Genomic DNA, 19,017 nt, shown 5'->3' on the forward strand with positions numbered 1-19,017 from the left:
GTATACACTGGAGGATTCTGGGGGATGAGAGGAGACTGCTGGGAGATTATACAGTATACACTGGAGGATTCTGGGGGATGAGAGGAGACTGCTGGGAGATTATACAGTGTACACTGGAGGATTCTGGGGGATGAGAGGAGACTTCTGGGAGATTATACAGTGTACACTGGAGGATTTTGGGGGATGAGAGGAGACTGCTGGGAGATTATACAGTGTACACCGGAGGATTCTGGGTGATGAGAGGAGACTGCTGGGAGATTATACATTGTACACTGGAGGATTCTGGGGGATGAGAGGAGACTGCTGGGAGATTATACAGTGTACACTGGAGGATTTTGGGTGATGAGAGGAGACTGCTGGGAGATTATACAGTGTACACCGGAGGATTCTGGGGGATGAGAGGAGACTACTGGGAGATTATACAGTGTACACTGGAGGATTCTGGGGGATGAGAGGAGACTGCTGGGAGATTATACAGTGTACACCGGAGGATTCTGGGGGATGAGAGGAGACTGCTGGGAGATTATACAGTGTACACCAGAGGATTCTGGGGGATGAGAGGAGACTGCTGGGAGATTATACAGTGTACACTGGAGGATTCTGGGGGATGAGAGGAGACTGCTGGGAGATTATACAGTGTACACTGGAGGATTCTGGGGGATGAGAGGAGACTGCTGGGAGATTATACAGTGTACACCGGAGGATTCTGGGGGATGAGAGGAGACTGCTGGGAGATTATACAGTGTACACTGGAGGATTCTGGATGATGAGAGGAGACTGCTGGGAGATTATACAGTGTACACTGGAGGATTCTGGGGGATGAGAGGAGACTGCTGGGAGATTATACAGTGTACACTGGAGGATTCTGGGGGATGAGAGGAGACTGCTGGGAGATTATACAGTGTACACTGGAGGATTCTGGGGGATGAGAGGTGACTGCTGGGAGATTATACAGTGTACACCAGAGGATTCTGGGGGATGAGAGGAGACTGCTGGGAGATTATACAGTATACACTGGAGGATTCTGGGGGATGAGAGGAGACTGCTGGGAGATTATACAGTGTGCACTGGAGGATTCTGGGGGATGAGAGGAGACTGCTGGTGGATTATACAGTGTACACTGGAGGATTCTGGGGGATGAGAGGAGACTGCTGGGAAATTATACAGTGTACACCGGAAGATTCTGGGGGATGAGAGGAGACTGCTGGGAGATTATACAGTGTACACTGGAGGATTCTGGGGATGAGAGGAGACTGCTGGGAGATTATACAGTGTACACTGGAGGATTCTGGGGGATGAGAGGAGACTGCTGGGAGATTATACAGTGTACACTGGAGGATTCTGGGGGATGAGAGGAGACTTCTGGGAGATTATACAGTGTACACTGGAGGATTTTGGGTGATGAGAGGAGACTGCTGGGAGATTATACAGTGTACACCGGAGGATTCTGGGGGATGAGAGGAGACTGCTGGGAGATTATACAGTGTACACCGGAGGATTCTGGGTGATGAGAGGAGACTGCTGGGAGATTATACATTGTACACTGGAGGATTCTGGGGGATGAGAGGAGACTGCTGGGAGATTATACAGTGTACACTGGAGGATTCTGGGGGATGAGAGGAGACTTCTGGGAGATTATACAGTGTACACTGGAGGATTTTGGGTGATGAGAGGAGACTGCTGGGAGATTATACAGTGTACACCGGAGGATTCTGGGGGATGAGAGGAGACTACTGGGAGATTATACAGTGTACACTGGAGGATTCTGGGGGATGAGAGGAGACTGCTGGGAGATTATACAGTGTACACCGGAGGATTCTGGGGGATGAGAGGAGACTGCTGGGAGATTATACAGTGTACACCAGAGGATTCTGGGGGATGAGAGGAGACTGCTGGGAGATTATACAGTGTACACTGGAGGATTCTGGGGGATGAGAGGAGACTGCTGGGAGATTATACAGTGTACACTGGAGGATTCTGGGGGATGAGAGGAGACTGCTGGGAGATTATACAGTGTACACCGGAGGATTCTGGGGATGAGAGGAGACTGCTGGGAGATTATACAGTGTACACTGGAGGATTCTGGGGCATGAGAGGAGACTGCTGGGAGATTATACAGTGTACACCAGAGGATTCTGGGGGATGAGAGGAGACTGCTGGGAGATTATACAGTGTACACTGGAGGATTCTGGGTGATGAGAGGTGACTGCTGGGAGATTATACAGTGTACACTGGAGGATTCTGGGGCATGAGAGGAGACTGCTGGGAGATTATACAGTGTACACCAGAGGATTCTGGGGGATGAGAGGAGACTGCTGGGAGATTATACAGTGTACACTGGAGGATTCTGGGGGATGAGAGGAGACTGCTGGGAGATTATACAGTGTACACCAGAGGATTCTGGGGGATGAGAGGAGACTGCTGGGAGATTATACAGTGTACACTGGAGGATTCTGGGGCATGAGAGGAGACTGCTGGGAGATTGTACAGTGTACACCAGAGGATTCTGGGGGATGAGAGGAGACTGCTGGGAGATTATACAGTGTACACCGGAGGATTCTGGGGGATGAGAGGAGACTGCTGGGGGATTATACAGTGTACACCGGAGGATTCTGGGGGATGAGAGGAGACTGCTGGGAGATTATACAGTGTACACCGGAGGATTCTGGGGGATGAGAGGAGACTGCTGGGAGATTATACAGTGTACACTGGAGGATTCTGGGTGATGAGAGGAGACTGCTGGGAGATTATACAGTGTACACTGGAGGATTCTGGGTGATTTTGGTCTCGTTGGTTGTCAGGTTCCTCTCCGGTGTCAGGACGTCGCTCTCTATTTCTCCGTGGAGCAGTGGGATTATGTAGAAGGACACCGGGATCAGTATAAGGACGTTGTTATGGAGGAGCACCGGTCTCCTGTATCATCAGGTTAGTGGGGACTTCTGATCTTTCTTCGTGGTCATTGTGGTTGTTTTTTGTGGTCGGCACTAGCAGATGTCGTAGAGATGTACTATTGTCTCAGGCTGTTCTTACGTCTACTATGACCTTTTAGTATGACCTTTGTTATACACGTGGTCAAATTTGTTATTACCCCTCGCCCCTCGTTTAATGAAAGAAAATCCCACAAAGGTCACAGAAATAACCTGAATCTGACAAAAGTAATAAATAATAAAATCTATGAAAATGAATAAATGAAAGTCAGACACTGCTGCTTTTCTGCTTCCACTCATGAAATTGGCTTGGACAGAAATTATGGCGCCCTCCCCCTCTTCCGCCTCCTTTTTTTCAATAATGGTGTCCTCCTTGGTCGTTTTCCATGAAGACCACTTTGGCTCAAACAAGAACAAATAGTGCCATCTGACACTGATGTTCCTTGAGCTTGAAGTTCACCTTTAATCTATTTATAAGTTTTTCTGGGCCCTTTTGTTACCATTCATATTATTGTATGATTTGTCATCAATTTACCTCCTCCGGCCACGTCCAGGGAGGTTGGCTACAGTCCCATGGATCTTAAATTTCTGAATTATATGTGCAGCTGTAGTCACAGGAACAATCAAGCTGCTTGTAGATGGTCTTATAACCTTTACCTTTTAACATGCTTGTCTATAATTTCTTTCTAATCTCCTGAGACAACTCCTTTCCTTCGTTTCCTCTGGTCCATGTTGACTGTGGTACACACCGTGTCACCAAACAGCACAGTGAGTATCTGTAGCCCTATATACAGGCCCACTGACTGACTACAACATTGTAGACACCTGTGATGCTAATTAGTGGACATACCTTGACTTAACATGTCCCTACTCTCACGTTAGTTTCAGGGGTACCATCATTTCTGTCCAGGCTTGTTTCATGAGGTTTAGTTTTTTGTTTTTTTTATTTCTGTGGAAGCAGAATAGCAGCAATGTCTGACTTTCATTTGTTTATTTTCATAAATTTTTTATTATAACTTTTGTCAGATTCAGGTTATTTCTGTGACCATTGTGAGGTTTTTATTTCATTAAACGAGGGACGAGGGGGACCAACAATTTTGACCACGTGTGTGTGATGATTTTGCCTTTCTCTGAATGTGCACTGATGATCATGGAAGATGAGCCGGTCTCCTCTGGGAGATGGTTTACAGGGGTCTCCTTTATGCTGCATCTGATTATTGATGAGATCTTCTCAGACACTGTTACTGGGGAAGCAAAGACCAGTGTCACGGGAGCGACTTAGAAACTGGGAATAGGACTTTTAAATTGGCCATCAGGCTCAGGGGCCCTAACTGTCCCTTATTCCAGAGGTATGCCTGATGGTGGCGAGGTCTGGACCGCCAGCGTAGCCTTGATTCCTGATCAGCCCTAGGTCTAATACCCCCTCACCCCCAAACCAGGAGAGAGCCAGGACTGGAGTGGTAAATCCCACACAGAAAGACAGACTGGGGAACCCAAAGACAAGCTCACAGCAATCTCAGAGGTATAGACAAAACGTGCTCAGGAGGAAATAAAGAAAAGGGAGGAAATAATCAAACGAGTATTTCTACAAAGCACTAGAATAGCATAGAGAAATTCATCAGAAGCTGGATCACCACAGCACATAGACCGGTATCGCTAAAGTCACTTTCTAGTGCCCACATCACCTCAGTCTGTTTTCAGTCTGTCGGTGATTTGAGACTGGACGGTGGTTCACCTTCCAACAAGACAATGACCCAAAGCTACTGCTAAAGCAACACTCGAGGGGCATAACATGTAAATGTATTGGAGCAGCCAAGTCACAGCCCAGACCTTAATCCAATGGAGAATTTGTGGTCGGACTTGAAGATTGCAGTTCACCAGAGGAAACAGCTCACTGGAAGGAGTTGGATTTTTGCCCATTCCTCAAGGCAAAACCGCTCTTTTGTCACGTGATAGGGGCGTGTTCAAAATACTATCACGTGACAAAAGGGACGTCATCCCTGGAAGCAGCCCATACAGTCTAGCACTACCCTGAGCACAGTGTGACCGCTGGTGAGGTTTGCGCGCTCACGAGATTATGGGCGGGTACTTGCTGATAACAATCACAGCCCCGCTCATAATCACTTGCCTGCGCACACGTCACCAGCGGTCACACTGCTCAGTCCCGTGAGACTGGCACTGGGCATGCGCGGGGATGGCTGGAGCAGTGGGCGGTGAATCAGCGATGGAAAGGAGCGATGGGGGCGGCATACAGGACCAGGGGGCAGAATAACGGACGGCAGAGAGCCCGCCCCCGTGTCACATTTACACTATCTGAACACAAAAAGGTAGCACTTTATAAACTCTTTATTTTGGTCTCACATGGGGCACAATAATAACAGGGACCTTTCTAGAATGCAGCCCAGGAGCTGCAGAGAGGGAAGCTTTTAGCTTTTGGGCGAAATTTCTGCTGACAGGTTCCCTTTAAAACAGAACTGCAGATATAATGGGAAGAAAAAAATCACAGAACAAACAATATTCTAAAGTGCAAATAATTCAAACATGAACAGGAAGCAAGCTCCCTTTCTTGCTGGAGGAACTGCCCTGCTCACAAAAGCAGAGAGACAGATTCTCACATACAAGAAACCAAACACAGAACCAAATGGTATAAGCAGAAACACCCTTAAGTGTAATTTTCTGCAATTAAGCACAGAAACTAGTGAATTTATCTGGAGTAGATTCAGGCACAGAATAAATGGGAGAAATTGAAGGGAAAACTCCCAGCCATCTTCAGAAGCAGTAGGAAACCTTTATCACCGGCGGCTGCCAGGCAGAAAGTGCTCTCCTAAATACACTAGGCTGATCTGCAATAGGACTTCCTGAATTCCTAATTAATTCCACCACCTGTTTGAGTCACCGATTCAGACTCCATTTCATTACCATTCCTGGCCACCAGAGGGAGCTCCACACCAGCACCCACTTGGATGCCATTCACAACAGCATGGTTGCACATACACTTGCACAGGTTGAATCTGCTTTGCTTTCCAGTTAGCTGAGCAGCTTCTCCTTGGTCCAATGCTGTAAGGCTTAAGCAGTTCGTTTGGACTCCTTAGGGCATTTCATCCTGGGTTATCTCAGCTGTTATGATTTTTCCACTCTTCTCTGTTATGAATCCTCTCCTTTCAGCTTAGGAAGTTGCCAGTGATAGCTGTGATATATCTAGGCCTTGGTTTAGAGTTGTGAGCTGTTGTCAAATTCATTTAAGCAGCCGTAGCCAGAGATTGCTGCTTGAAAATTTGTTTGACGTCTCCCCAACCTTTTAGTCCTTCATTGTTTGCCTCACTTATATGTTCTCTTTGCTCCTTCCTGTAGTCTGGTGTGGTTTGTATGATTGTTGTGTTTTTGTTTTTTTTTTTTTTTACCACTGCCTGTCTTATCCTCTGTGTCTTTAACCTGGAGCGAGACTAGTGTTCCTTCTGCCCTCCACACTAGTCCGGGTTGTGTTCAAGGGAGGATAGGGATAGGAACATAATCGCTGCAAGGGTTGAAATAACACATCTAGGAACATCAGGGAACTCAGTGTTACTCAGAGTAAGTTTGAGTTATCCTTCCCTAGTGGCAGGTACTCTCTTCCTCATGTCTCACATTGCGCCAGCCAGTCCCCTTAGTGGAGCTTGACAACCAGGAGCTGCCCTGGAGTGGTACCTCGTGCCTATTGTCAGGTAAGTCCAACCTCACCATCAGAGGCTCTGGTGAAGATTAGGTAAGAAATTAGTCACGCCCCTCTCAGTGTAAGCATGGTTCTGGGAGCAATGGGTCTTTGTCTTTCTCTCCCTCTATCTGGTAGTTTGACACAAGGGGGTGAATACTTTTGCAAGGCACTTTGTGTGTGAGGTTTGAAAATCCAAAAGTGTTTCCAATTCTTATAAAACAAAAGGTTTCACCAGGAAGGAGTGGAGGAATTAAGATGGATTATTTACTGTAACCAATTTGGGTTTATAAAATTTCTTTAGTAGAAGAAGAGGTGACTAATTGAAATTGAGCTGTCAATTTTTGGTTCCTATTACTCAAAGATTTATTGATCCCTTACCAAAATTTGATGTACATGCAGGTCACATTGCAGGTGCCATGTATCGAATGGGCACAGGAGTTTTGGTTCAAAAACCTGCATACAAAATGCCAAGTGTTTATTCCAGTCTAATAGGAATGTTAGACAAACTTACAAAGTCGTGATTTAAAAAAGTAATCTATTTTTATCTCCAACAGAAAACATAAATGATCATTCTGGAGGAAATGTGATCTTATCGCTAGAATATAATGTAACAAATGAAGATAACCTGTGTCAGTCCTCAGGAGAAAACCTTATTACCTTTAACGAACATCGAGAAGATCCTGATAAATACAATAGAAGTCGCAGAAGAGAGAAGCCATACTCATGTTCAGAATGTGGGAAATGTTTTAACGTAAAATCAACTCTTCTTGCACACCTTAGAATTCACACAGGAGAGAAGCCGTATTCATGTTCAGAATGTGGGAAACCTTTTGCAAGCAAATCAACTCTTGTTCTACATCAAAGAATTCACACAGGAGAGAAGCCGTATTCATGTTCAAAATGTGGAAAATGTTTTACAAGCAAATCAAATCTTGTTGTACATGAGAAAAGTCACAAAAGCGAGATGTCATGTTCATGTTCCGAATGGGGTAAATGTTTTTCAAAAAAATCTAATCTTGTTAAACATCAAAGAATTCACACAGGAGAGAAGCTGTTTTCATGTTCAGAATGTGGGAAATGTTTCATTAAAAAATCTCTTCTTGATATACATAAGAGAACTCACACAGGAGAGAAGCTGTATTCATGTTCAGAATGTGGGAAATGTTTTACAAGAAAATCACATTGTATAACGCATAAGAGTATTCACACAGGAGACAAGCCGTATTCATGTCTAGAATGTGGGAAATGTTATATTGTAAAATCTCTTCTTGTTAAACATCAGAGAAGTCACACAGGGGAGAGGCCGTATTCATGTTCAGAATGTGGGAAATGTTTTATGTTAAAATCACATCTTGTTGCACATCACAGAACTCACATTGGAGAGAATCTGTATTCATGTTCAAAATGTGAGAAAGTTTTTAAACATAAATCAAGTCTGACTGCGCATGAGAGAATTCACACAGGAAATACATACTCATGTTCCGAATGTGGAAAATGTTTTTTGAGTAAAAGAGATCTTCTTTCTCATGTGAAAATCCACACAGGAGAGAAGACATATTCTTGTTCAGAATGTGGAAAATGTTTATTGAGTAAAGCAGATCATATTTCTCATGTGAAAATGCACACAGAAGAAAAGATATATTCATGTTCAGAATGTGGGAAACGGTTTAATACTGAAGCTCTGCTAAGTGATCATCAAAGAGATCACACTGGAGAGAAGCCATTTACATGTAGTGAATGTGGGATATGTTTTATATATGAATCAAGTTTTGTCAGACATAAGAGAGCTCACAATCAGATTGTGGAAAATGTTTCTTTACACAAATCATTTGAGGTTAAACATCTGAGAAGTTACACAGTAGAGAAGCCGTATTCATGCTCCGAATGTGGAAAATGCTTTATTAGCAAAGACAAACTTCATACTCATCAGAGAAGTCACACACAGGGGAAGCTGTTTTGATGCTTAATATGAAAAATGTTTTACAAAGAAATTAAAGTAAAAATATTTTATCTTTTTTACAAGTCAATAATGTTATTTGTAGAGATTAAACTTTTTTTTTATTGCATAAATCAAAGCTGCCAAGCACCTAAATTACATTTACCTGGTGTCATGGATCCTTTGGGGACAATAAATGTGGATATAAGGATAAATTAAACATGTGTAACTATGTATGTATCAGTTTTGATCTTCATTCAAATGGTGTATAACGATAAAAGTGATGGAATTAAGCAAAAAAAAAAAACCAAAACCCTGAAATTAGTAATTCAGTATCGGGCATTAGTGTATGTAAGCCGCCCAAGCTAGGAGTAAGTCCAAAATATGAAGAACGTGCAAATGTTTTATTATACGTCACTTATGTTTTTTTCTATTGTTGGTTTTCAAATACTAATTTAAGATGCTGCCTAAAATATTCATAAATAAGTGCAGATTTGTCCTCTCTGCTGATCTATGGGGGATTTTGTTTCCTTCTTTCCCATCGATATCATGCACAGGAAATCTTACATGGAGCCAATGCATCTTTATGGGATTTAGAATAAAGCTTTGACCTAGTCTTTCAAAGGTCTTTCATTTCATGTTTCCCCAGCCATTGATTAGTGGGTTTACTGGTATGTTTAGGGTCATTGTCATAGTGCAGGGGTTAGAGTAATCTGAGTGTCAATCCTCCTGACAGGCTCCATGATTAGATTCCCAACAGCTCATTCAGATGAGCGCATTATATGTATTTGTGCTGTTTCTATGCCCCCACGAACAGCACATGGAACCACTGCAGCCAGTGTGCCAGTACAGTACACAAGGCAAATTTTCCATATGGACCAATGATTTAAGTAAACAAAATTGTAGCAGGTGTTTTTAACTTTGGATTTATAGACCAGACTAGTGCATATATAATTTGTCTAAAATATCTACTTGTTGACAGTTTTCTGTCTAGGTCAATGATTAATACAATATTTTTGGACCATATTCCTTTTCCAGACTCCTAGGTATCCAAAACCTCCTCTTTTGAACTCCTCAGAGTATCCCAGATTTAGATTTGGTGACGCCATTGTTGTGGAAACCCCTTTCCTGGGAGAGCTAATTTAGGGTGAGATGCAAAATGATCTCCAGGTCTGCCAATGTTGGTCCAAGTAATAGCGATGCATCGGAGACAAACACAAGAACACACAGTCAATGTCCGTGTACCAGGCTTTGTCTGAATCTCAGATGCCCAAACAGTAGTTTATTAAAACCACAAAAGAAAAGGGGACGGCTGAGGACATGACCAAAAATGGAATGAAAGTTGGAAATAACAAAATCGTAAATTATGGATCCTGCTGAATTCCTTAAAGCCAGATCTGTCCAGTTTTCTGGACCTTCAGTAACAAAGAAACTTTAGACAAAGGCCTCTTTAAAGAGACTACACCCAGTGCTATTGCTTTTATGAATAACACTTATAAAGCTAATACAAAAATTTTAAAGATTTATAAATTGCTTAAATGATAATCAAAACTTAATATAAAATATTAACCATAACACCCAGGGTCGGACTGGGGTGTCTGGGGCCCACCAGGGGAAATAACTCTAGGGGCCCACCCTACAGCTACATGCAAATACCGTATTTTTCGGACCATAAGATGCACTTTTTCCCCCAAATGTTGGAGGAAAGTGGGGTCTGACTATAGGGCTGCGGCTGGGATTGTGGGTGCTGCGGTGGAGCGGGCCATCGGGGGCACGAGCAGGCTGCAGCAGCGCCTGCCGTGACCACGTGGGCCCGCTCATTACATATGCACGCCCATCCTCCCGCCCATCATCTCTCAGCGAAACCGGCACTGACAGGTGGGCGGGGTGATGGGCGGCTGGGTGCGCGCATAATTAACAGCCGGACGTGATCACCCCTGGCAACTACAGCCTGGAGTGATCATGTGCAGCTGTATTCACTGCCCCCCCGTGCATCATTATCAGCGCGGGAAGCAGTGAATCAGTACACTCACCCATCACTGCGTGTGGAGCCGTCCCCCTGCAGTATCGCGCGACGTCTTCCTGTCTGTGCCGGTCAGCTGATCTGGACACTAGCGGCGCACACAGTGATGACGTCATCGCTGTGCGCGCCTCTAGTGTCCACCAGCTCAGCTGACCGGCACAGACAGGAAGACATCGATTCGCGATGCTGCAGACAACGGTGACGGCTCCACACAGCGGCGCTGCAGCTGAGACAGATCGGTGCTTCAGGGAGTGAGGAAAGGGAAGTATAAACGTTTATTTTTTTTTTTCTGTGCCACAGGCCATATACATGGATGGGGGGGTATATCATGAGCAGGATGGATGGGGGGGTATATCATGAGCAGGATGGATGGGGGGGTATATCATGAGCAGGATGGATGGGGGGGGTATATCATGAGCAGGATGGATGGGGGGGTATATCATGAGCAGGATGGATGGGGGGTATATCATGAGCAAGATGGATGGGGGGGGCATATCATGAGCAGGATGGATGGGGGGGTATATCATGAGCAGGATGGATGGGGCGTATATCATGAGCAAGATGGATGGGGGGTATATCATGAGCAGGATGGATGGGGGGGTATATCATGAGCAGGATGGATGGGGGGTATATCATGAGCAGGATGGATGGGGGGTATATCATGAGCAGGATGGATGGGGGGTATATCATGAGCAGGATGGATGGGGGGTATTTTATGAGCAGGATGGATGGGGGGTATTTTATGAGCAGGACGGGGGTATATGAGCAGGATCATATACAAGGCAGGAGGATCGTTACCAGGATGGGGTACCTTAGTAGAGAATTTGGGGACATTACCCCCATAACAGTGTCAGCAGCAGAGCCTCGCCCCATAACAGTGTGTCATGACCATATTTTTTGGTTAAAATTTTATTTTCCTATTTTCCTCCTCTAAAACCAGGGTGCGTCTTATGGTCAGGTGCGTCTTTTAGTCCGAAAAATACGGTATCTATTAGCTGCTATGCCCGTTATAGTTTAGCGCTGACTGTAAAGCACAGGCGCCTCCTGCACATCTCCTGTGCACACACAATAACTCTGTACAATTACAGTAGTTTGCAGTAATTGGATCTTTGGTGACAAGTTATCACCGAGCCACAGGTTAGGTTGGTTATAAATTATTGATCGGTGGAACCAGACCAATGGAAACCGCACCGATCGGGAAAATGAGGAACTTTTATCCCTGACAGGGCACTTATATGACCATTATACAATGCAGCGGCAACAGGTGGGATGTCTGACCGCAGCTTCATTCATCCAAATGGACCGGTCAGATAAAAACAAGCACAGCGCTCGCAGCCACCGAGGGAATTAATGGATCAGGGGTCGAGTCGGACATGAGCTCCAGTGTAATGGGGATAAAAGTTGCATATTTTGCCAATCAGTTCGGGTCCCAGCAATCAGACCCCACTGATGAATAAGTTATCACATACTTAGGCCACATTCACACTGTCAGTATTTGGTCAGTATCTTACATCAGTATTTGTAGCCAAAATCAGGAGTGGGTGAAAAATGCAGAAGCTGTGCTCGTCTTTCTATTATACTTTTCCTCTCATTTTACTGATTTTACAATTCCTGGTTTTGGCTTCAAATACTGAGATAAAAAACTCACCAAATACTGTGTGCACGTGGCCTTAGTAAAGGTGATTACTTGTTTTCACTGGAGAACCTCTGTAAGTGCATATTTGCTGCAGTGCAATAGTCACAGGACGGCGAGGGGTTAAACATTCAAATATTTAAACTATTGGAAATAAAGAATCTTCCCCATATTGTTAGAGAGAAAAAGTGACCTCCATACACAACACAATCCACTATACCAAGACCAATAATACCACATACAAGGGGGAAATACCGCCACACCGTGACCAGACAACATATTACCACCACATACTGTAGTGACCGAATACAATCACATACAAGAGAGAAATACCGCCACACCATGACGAGACAACATATTACCACCATAAAGTGCAGATTTAGTGCTGGCTTTTTGTTTTTCTTCATTGAATTGGTCGGTGGCTGACCCCCACCATGCTATGCACCCCAATTTGGGATGTATTCCACTTGTCTAGATTTTGGCGGTTGGTGACTGTTCACATTCAGTCATCGGGCCCTGTCCACAGGCTATTTACTTCATGCAGCATTTGCTTGGACCTGTCCCGCCTACAGCCATGACTCAGTCATGGGTACGGGATTGAAATAGACCAGGTGAGTGCTGCTAAGAGCAGTTCTACTATTCATATGTGAGGCCGTATGGCACATTTTATAAAAATATTTTAGTGTAGGACTGCCTCAAATGAGATTTGCCGTGACGTGGCGAGGTAGCTCAAGAAATTGCAATTTTTTGCCAAAAATCTCAAAATTTTTATAATAAGTACAGTTTGGAATTTTTAGTGCTGAAGTACACATTTAGTGCTGGCTTTTTGTTTTTTCAACATATTACCACCACATACTGTAGTGACCGACTACAATCACATACAAGAGAGAAATACCACCACACCATTACCAGATAACATATTACCAATACATAGTGATCAAACACAACCACATACAAGAGAGTAATACCGCCACACCATAATTAGACCACATAGTAACCAAATATCACATACAAGGGAGAAATACCACGACACTATGACCAGACTACCAAATAATACTACATACAAGAGACAAATACCACCAAACCATGACAAGACCACATATTACTACTACACAATGACGAATACTACAATAAATGATCATGAATAAAAACCACAATACTAATAACATTAACCCCTTAACGACCGCGGGCCGTAAAATTACGTCCTAAATGACATAATCTTACTGCCCGCGGTCCTCCGGCGGCAGCATGCCGCGATCGGCACACATCTCAGCTGATTTTCACAGCTGAGATGTGTGCCTGCTAGGCACGAGCAGAATCGTTATCTGCTCGTGCCGATTAACCCCTTATATGGCGCTGTCAATACATGACAGCGCCATTATAAGCGCGATCGCGGTAAAGTTTTTACTTACCGCCGAAACCGGAAGTCACGTGACGCGATCACGTGACTCCCGATAGTTGTCATGGTAGCACAGGGTCATGTGATGACTCCTGTACTACACCTGACTTAGTTTCACTTTCGCTGTGCCCGGGGCACAGCAAAAGAGAAAGAGAGCGTATCTGCTGTTTACAGCCTTGTGGCTGTGATCAGCAGATACTGCAGAGCGATTGGAATGCTGATCGCAATAGCCCCCTAGGGGGACTAGTAAAATAAAAAAAAAAAGTTAAAAAATAAGTTTTAAAAAATTAAAAAAAAACAAAAAAACCTAAAAGTTCAAATCACCCCCCATTCGCCCCATTGAAAATTAAAGGGTTAAAAAAATAAAAAATATACACACATTTGGTATCGCCGCGTTCAGAAACGCCCGATCTATCAAAATATAAAATCAATTAATCTGATCAGTAAACGGCGTAGCGGCAAAAAAATTCCAAACGCCAAAACGACGTTTTTTTGTCGCCACAACTTTTGCGCAAAATGCAATAAGAGGCGATCAAAACGTAGCATCTGCGCAAAAATGGTACCGTTAAAAACGTCAGCTCGAGACGCAAAAAATAAGCCGTCATTGAGCCTAAGATCCCGAAAAATGAGAACGCTACGGGTCACGGAATATGGCGTAAAACGTGCGCCACTTTTTTCGGACAAACTTCCGATTTTTTTTTAACCCCTTATATAAAAGTAAACCTATACATGTTTGGTGTCTACGAACTCGCACTGACCTGAGGCATCACACCCACACATCAGTTTTACCATATAGTGAACACAGTGAATAAAATATCTCAAAAACCATAGTGCTATCGCACTTTTTTTGCAATTTTTCAGCATTTGGAATTTTTTTGCCATTTTCTAGTACACTATATGGGAAAACTGATGGTTTCATTTAAAAGTACAGCTCGTTCCGCAAAAAATGAGCCCTCACATGACCATATTGACTGAAAAATAAAAAAGTTACGTCTCTTAGAAAAAGAATGGCGAAAAAAAAAAACGGAAAGCGAAAAATCGGCCGGTCGTGAAGGGGTTAATATTACCATCATTGCCATTATACACAGGAGCTCTGTATATAGTGTCAGTGCACAGGTAATACAGTGATCACAGATGACTTTATAAACAGGAGATCTGTATATAGGTAACGGGCCCCCCATCCCTGTGCCGTGTAGCAACGGGCCCCCCCCCATCCTTGTGCAGTGTGTGAATGGGCCCACCCATCCTTGTGCAGTGTGTGAATGGGCTCCACCCCATCCTTGTGCAGTGTGTGAATGGGCTCCACCCCATCCTTGTGCAGTGTGTGAATGGGCCCACCCATCCTTGTGCAGTGTGTGAATGGGCTCCACCCCATCCTTGTGCAGTGTGTGAATGGGCCCCCCATCCTTTAGTAATGTCCTCATTCCAGTCCCCTATTCACACACACACACGTTAGACTAAGTTCACACACTGCGTTTTTTTGACACTGCGTTTTTGTCCGTTTTTGGGGTTTTTGTTTTTTTTTTAGCAAAAAATGCACAAACGCACCCACGGCAAAAAAACGTTTTGGTGCGTTTTTGCTCATTGCGTTTTTATGTGTTTTTTTTATCAGTGAACAATGCCATTAAAGATTGTTGAAAAAAAAGAAAAAAGGTCTGATGTCATTTCCTTCTTCAATATCTTCTTCATTCTCCACTAGTGTATGCAGGAGAGCAGACAGCTGCAGAACTACAAGGCTCAGCATGCTCCATCCAGGACTGTAGGCTGGAGGGAGAGGCAGGGGGAGCAGAACTACAAGGCTCAGCATACTCCATCCAGGACTGTATACAGGAGTTCCCCCCCCTAAAAAATGACGTGGGCTTCGCTATATTTTTGTATGCTAGCCAGGTACAGCAGGCAGGTACAGGCTGCCCCCAACCTCTAGCTGCCTATTTGTACCTGGCTGGGAACCAAAAATATAGGGAAGCCCTTTTTTTTTAAAATTATTTCATGAATTTGCCTCGCCCAATCTTTGAGTCCAGCCAGGTACAACTAGGCAGCTGGGGACTGGAATCCGCAGTGCAGAGTGCCCAAGCTTTCTGGGCACCAGTGCTGCGAATTGCAGTCTGCAGCCACCCCAGAAAATGGCACTTTCATATAAGCGCCATCTTCTGGCGCTGTATCCAACTCTTCCAGCTGCCTTGATGTTGGGTGGCTCGCTGGGTAATGATGGGGTTAGGGCTAGCTGTATATTATCAGCTGGCTCTAAGCCCGAAATTCATGGTGTCACGCCAATATTAGACAGACATGGCCACCATGAATTTCTAGTAAAGATTAAAAAAAAACACAACACACAAAAAATATTTTTATTAGAAATAAAACACAACACAATTAGTGACTCCATCTTTATTGAAATAAAGAACCCCACCTCAGTAATCCTGGGTCAAGGGTCCCACGCCGTCCAATCCGGATCCAATATCATCTGATCGGTTTGCTGGAAGGCAAAGTGATCAGATGATGTGTCAGGTTCAAGGACGTGAATCACAACACACATCAGCTGATTGTATAAATGCCGTTTATACAATCAGCTGATGCATCAGTGCAAAAAAAAACAAAACTACTCACTTCTGTGCTGACTCCTGTCTGATCGCTGCAGGACCCGGTGGTAATCATCTGATGAAGTCTCCTGACTGCATCAGCTGATAGTTTAAGCCAGCTGGGCGGCAAAAACCCGGTGTCACCGCGAGACTTACGATCAGCTGATGCGTCAGGTGCCGCATCAGGTGATTATGGGGAGATAAGGTATGCACACCAGTGACTATGTAAGGGGAATACATGGAATAGCAGAAACTGCTGTGTGAATACTGACTTGAAAAATCCAATAGCTATATGTAAAGTGAAAATGTGAAAAATGGAATCTGCATTACTGCCATGAACATATGAATCAAGAGAAATTTAGCTAATCCATATCATACGTATATATAGCCTGGGTCTCAGCTTTCCATACACGGTAAGTTTTTTAACTGCATGAGAGGACACACACAAGCTAGGGACCCCAACGTAGAGAAATACTTTGGCGTAGTGTTGGGGTCTATTGCATTGATCAATTCAGTAGCTAAATTTCTCTTGATTCATATGTTCATGGCAGTAATGCAGATTCCATTTTTCACATTTTCACTCTTACACATAGCTATTGGATTTTTCAAGTCAGTATTCACACAGCAGTTTCTGCTATTTCATGTATTCCCCTTACATAGTCACTGGTGTGCATACCTTATCTCCCCATAATGATGTTTTTTTAGGTTTTTGCACCCAGTTCAGACTTAGAATGGTGTTCCAAACGTTATCCTTACCGCATCAGGTGATCACCGCCAGGTCCTACAGCTATCGGACGTGCTGCCTGGGAGTCTGCACACAGCTAGAGTGGTGGTACCGGGAGAGGAGCTGGGAGCGGACATGGCACCGGGAGTCTGCAGACAGGTGAGTATGACATTTTTTTTTATTCTACTGTTTACTTTTGATTTTGCAGCTGCTTCCACCTCCCGCCCGGACATGGCGCCGCACAGGAGCGGACATGGCGCTGGGCGGGAGGTGGAAGCAGCGGTGGTGGTACTGGGAGGATTCACGCTTCTGTGTTTACCAACAGAAGGAATCCTCTTCCTGTACATGTCACTTTGCTACCCACCGCTTGCGTTTATAGCTGCGTTTTTAGTCATAGAAACGCACTAAAACGCAGCTATACTGTATTTGCAAGTTGCGTTTATCTTTGCGTTTTTGAACATCTTGTTGAACTTAATGGGTGGAAAACGCAGTGAAAAACGCAAAAATAATTGACATGGTGCGATTTTGTTGGCACAACAAAAACGCAGCTAAAAACACACGCTGTGTGCAGACAGCAAAAACGAAAATTCATAGACTTTGCTGGGGAAGCAAAGTCATGCAGTTTTCTAGCAAAAACGCACCCGAAAAACGCTGCGAAAACGCATTGTGTGAACTTACCCTAATTCTCACCTGTCCTCCGTTCCTGCGCTGTCCTTATCTTATCAGTCCGCAGGCTCATAGACCCCTCCATGATCTCGTCCGGTGCACGGAGCCACCGCCGCAGGATGCCATCATGACTTTACTGCAGTTAAATGCTTTACGGCGCCGTAAAGCATTTAACTGCAGTACAGCCATGAAGTCACCTGCAGCTACGGCTCCGTGCAGAGGATGGGATCATCGAGGGGTCTATGTCCTGCGGTCTGGAAGAAGCAGCTGGAGGGAACGAGGAGGAGAGGTGAGAATATATACATTTTTTTTTTCTTCAGCTCCTCCTGAGTGCTTACCTGCAGCCCTGCGCGTCCTCTTCTCTGCTGCTCCGGCGGCAATGTGATGACAGCCGCTGTGTCAGTGCGGGGCTGAGCAGCTCCTCCGTCTCAGTGCTGTCACTGGCCTCACTGTTCAGATGTACGCGTGTCTGAAAGATGCGCGTACATTTGAATAGCGGCGCGGTCTCCAGGACAGGTCTGGGACTTCCGCAGTGCAGGACCTACGGTGATATCATATGACTGTGATGCCACCACAGGTCCTTCTGCAGCCGCGGAAACTGCAGCGATAGTACGCAACTTGTGCTATCGCTGCAGTTTGTGATTGAAAGGCTGGGGGGCCCTCAGAGCGTGGGAGGCGTGCCCATCAGAGCGTGGGGGCCCTGCTCAGTCTGCTGCACATAACGCCGGCCCCAAGAAACTGGCGGCCCCACGGCGCTATACACTGCCCCTCACTATATAAGGCACAGGGGCCCACTGAGGGCCCGGGGCCTACCGGGGGATTTCCCGCTACCCCGGCAGGCCAGACTGACCCTGATAACACCACATATCAACATTTGCAAATATCCTCGTGAGAGAAAAAAAGGAGTTGAACTCTAACGCCACTTATTGGATTTAGCAATCCTAAAAATCAATATCACCCTATACTGGACCTTGCCACATGGCTTGGGATATAAAGCCAAACCAGTAACTCCATTAGCAGACACAATAATAATCAACAGTAATGAGCACAGCCGGCATTTTATCTGTAACTAGGTCACAATCCTCCGAGCTCCTCTGTATCATAAAGTCACACAGACGCTGCAGATGCAGAAATGTCTTGGAATGGTCCATTTCTCTGAATGCTGCTCCCACTTCCAGAAATCATGAGCTTTACACCCACAAACCCACTCACATGTTCAGTTACAAAACTTTCTACTACAAATCTATGAATATTTCCTCCTCCGCTCCGGATTCTATGTTGTGTCTTAAGTGATAAGACATCAGCTAGGATAGCGCTCACTAAACAATTGTTTCATATAAACTGTACATGTCTTCCTTTTAGCAATGATCTGTAGAGACAGCCTGCTGGGGCTTTTGTCTGATATCTAATGTATTTAGTAAACTGATCAAAAATAAACATGT

The 19,017-nt window shown here is 44.7% G+C and overlaps 1 protein-coding gene across 1 annotated transcript in view; it reads left to right on the forward strand.

Annotated features, from left to right (window-relative positions):
- Window positions 1-8,960, forward strand: part of LOC142282761 (uncharacterized) — a 41,724-nt gene extending 32,764 nt beyond the window's left edge. The window contains exons 6-7 of the mRNA XM_075333038.1: window positions 2,802-2,925; window positions 7,173-8,960. Of these exons, the coding sequence (XP_075189153.1) occupies window positions 2,802-2,925; window positions 7,173-8,578 (1,530 nt within the window). The 3' untranslated portion in view covers window positions 8,579-8,960. The remainder of the gene's footprint in view (window positions 1-2,801; window positions 2,926-7,172) is intronic.
- The last annotated feature ends 10,057 nt before the right edge of the window (window positions 8,961-19,017 follow it).

The sequence above is a fragment of the Anomaloglossus baeobatrachus genome, unplaced genomic scaffold (genome assembly GCF_048569485.1).
Source record: "Anomaloglossus baeobatrachus isolate aAnoBae1 unplaced genomic scaffold, aAnoBae1.hap1 Scaffold_52, whole genome shotgun sequence".
NCBI lineage: Eukaryota > Metazoa > Chordata > Amphibia > Anura > Aromobatidae > Anomaloglossus > Anomaloglossus baeobatrachus.